General features: G+C 47.5%; 1 protein-coding gene across 1 annotated transcript; it reads left to right on the top strand.

The window, feature by feature from the left end:
* Positions 1–587: 587 nt before the first annotated feature.
* Positions 588–2,512, top strand: CC1G_13522 (hypothetical protein; the record flags this gene model as incomplete). The annotated part of the gene is made up of 6 exons (XM_001841543.2): positions 588–1,067; positions 1,138–1,394; positions 1,493–1,653; positions 1,723–1,808; positions 1,856–2,192; positions 2,259–2,512. The coding sequence occupies 6 exons, from the start codon at positions 588–590 to the stop codon at positions 2,510–2,512; spliced, it is 1,575 nt and encodes a 524-aa protein (XP_001841595.2).
* Positions 2,513–3,095: the final 583 nt, after the last annotated feature.

Here is a 3,095-nt window from a genome sequence, read left to right as displayed (position 1 = left end):
CCCAGACTCTGCATGTGACCTCTTATACTTCCTTATGACTCCCTTCCTTGCTTTGCTATTGTTCTTTGGAATCATCTTACTCATCCTCTTCGCATTCCGCGGTATTCCGCATTTCTTATGACTCAGTTTTATCTCTTGTCCCAGACTTGTCCCAGAGTATATCCAGAGTATCTACAGATATATAAGCTAGCTAGATTTCTGTAGTAGATACTCATCCGGAATCTCAAATCAGACTTATACAGAACTTCTCGTCTTGAGCCTTCAGGCTTGCTAGAGCTTTTCCGCATACTCCGCATTTCCGCGCAGTGCTCCTGATTCCGCTCCGCAAGGCTCTCTTTTCTCTCTCCTCGTCTTCCACCGCAAGGCGCGTCTCTCTCTCCCTCTCCTCCCCTCTCCTTTCGGGTTGGACCATATACCACCAGCGTGGGCACAACGCAATACGTTGAGGCCAAGGTCCCTTCGACTCCGCAGACTCCGCAGTTCCGTAGAGTCTAACAGTGTTCCGTAGAGTCTAACAAGCGCCCGCTTTTCTCTCAATCCACCTATCTTGACGTCTGTAGTCCTGTTTTCGTGTCCTCCAGGCCATTATGGCCATAGTTCTTGGGCCATTGGTGCTGGAGGACCATCTGCAACAATTGAGGACAGCCAGGCTTAGCTTTCTTGTCGATATTTCCTTGAAAATTGCCAATGATTTCTCATCCAAGATCCCGAACGAATGGATCTGCACCCTCCCTGCCGACAATCACGACCGAAAGATATGCTATCGTGCTATTCTAATATGCTGGGCTGTTACTGGAGAACTGGTTCCTAGGGTGATGCAACTGAAGGCTGTTCTTGCTATACAAAATGGGAAGTATGTACTGGTCTCGGCAGGCACTGGCAGTGGGAAGACATTACCAATGGCTCTCAACATTCTTCTTGACGACCCCTCGATGCACTATCTCACAATAATCTTGTGTCCTCTGAAAAGACTCCAAAAAGCCCAGGTCGAGGAGTTCACTTGGCGCTTCAAGATTTGTACTGTTGTTATCAATGAAGATACACCTCGGGATGAGCGCTGGTATTCTGTACGCATATATGCGCTGCTTTTATTTTTTTGGAGCGCTACTGACATCTCTGGTGACCTGAACTTGAAAGAAATATCTCTGGAACTCTGGAACTAAAACACGCAGTCTGGCAAAACTGGCCATTGTCACGACGGAGCAACTGGAGAAATCAAGCGCTGGCCATTGGTCCTCGATGGCAATTCTGATCCGTGACCCCTGGTTCCAGCGTTACATCGCTCGGATTAACGTTGATGAGGCGCACTCCATCCATATCGATGGTCTCGGTCATTACGGGCTCTGGGGCAATCTTGATGTTCTTCTGAATCTCCTGCCGCAAACAGTCCGCTGGTCACTCTTTTCTGCCACAATTCTGCCACATATTCTCGTGACTGTCCAGAAAAATTGCTTCCCAACAACTTCAAGCATATTCACGTCACATCCAACAGGCCAAACACTGTCTACGCTCTTCATCAGGTCGACAGTATTGAGAACATGGCCAACTATCGATGCTTTGTGGCTCATCCCTTCTCTCTTGCCAACCAACCCCGTGTCTTGATCTTCATTGATGACCGCAAGCTCGCAGCCAAGATTGTGACATATCTCAAGAGTCATGTGCCTCCGAAATATCGCGCAGGAAGCAAGCACCTCATCTGACATTATCATTCCACCATGTCAGAGCTCTTCCTCGATGAAACATATAAGGAATTCACGGCTCCTAACGGTGGATGTCGTATCCTTATAATGACTTCCAGTAATGCTGTGGTAAGTGGGTATTATTTCGGTTATAGACAGGACTAACTATTATCAAGGGTGTCGACTTTCCAAATGTCAAGATTGTTTGCAATGTTGGCCTGCCATCAACAGTGGTCAATCTTTTGCAGCGGGGAGGACATGCGATCCGGACAGGAAATGAACAGGCATTGTTTATTATTTTCTACGAACCGTGGGTAATGGACATTGACCTTAACAACTACAATGGTGACGACACCGACATCCACGATCCAGATAGACCCCGAGTACATGCCCGTACAGTTGGCAAAATCTCAGTCATTGACAAGAAGGATTGTGTTCCATTTATTCTCGTGAAGCTTGTACAGCAGAGACCCTGTGTGCGTGACACATTTGCAGGCTATCTCAAGGATGAGAGTCCGGAAGGCAAGTGAACTTGCATTTGTGCGCTGAATTATGCTAAATTTGCGGACGGTTCTTTAGCGTTGATCTGGACTGGGTCCTACTGTTGCAACTGTGGCGACCACTTGTTCCTGCATCCTCTAGATTTTGATCTCCAAAGTCTTCTTCCTGGTCCGTTATTTGTGGACACGGATATGATGGATGTCGACAAGGCTACTGGCTCTAGTTCTGGCGGACACGGCTACCACCGTCTGGTTGAACGGCCATATCTTGAGCACGCCCTCAACAAGTGGCTCGAAGAAGCCCATCGCAATGATCCCCTCACATTCGCTTGACCACCTCACCTTATTCTCTTGGATCAGAAACGTGCTCTTCTTCTTAAGATCACGAAGTCGAGCATCAAAGCTCCATCAACACTTACTCAGATTCTCAATGAGACTCCAGAATGGGAAGAAGGCCCACCCACCTCCAGTACCGGACCCTGAAGCTGAACAACCAGCAGCATCAATGTCGACTTCTGTCCAGCCTGCTGTGAAAGCTCCGAGTTGGGCTGCAAAGAAATGATCCCAATCGCAAGCATCACAATCAAAGACTTCTGTTTCAAAGCAAGGACGTTCAACAAAATAGATTAGAATTTAGAGTACTGGGAACTGCTCCTAATCATTATCAATAAATAAAGGACCAAGGTTATCGTTGAGCTCGTATTCCATCTCCGGAGATGTGTAGCTGATGGGACAAGTTTCTATTTTGTCGGCTTCGGGTGTGAGAGATAGAGCAATACCTGAACGGTAATTATCCATCTTCTTGTTCCAGGTGCCTAGTGTCGACGTTTCAAACATGTTGTAACCTGCCTCTACCAGATTGACTGTCTGTACTGGTGACGAATGACCCTGACTGGCAGCATGTCAGTTGGGCACT

The sequence above is a fragment of the Coprinopsis cinerea genome (assembly GCF_000182895.1).
Source record: "Coprinopsis cinerea okayama7#130 chromosome Unknown cont3.44, whole genome shotgun sequence".
NCBI classification, from domain to species: domain Eukaryota; kingdom Fungi; phylum Basidiomycota; class Agaricomycetes; order Agaricales; family Psathyrellaceae; genus Coprinopsis; species Coprinopsis cinerea.
The sequence above is the reverse complement of the archived record's forward strand: the minus strand, read 5'-3'. Positions and strand labels throughout refer to the sequence as shown.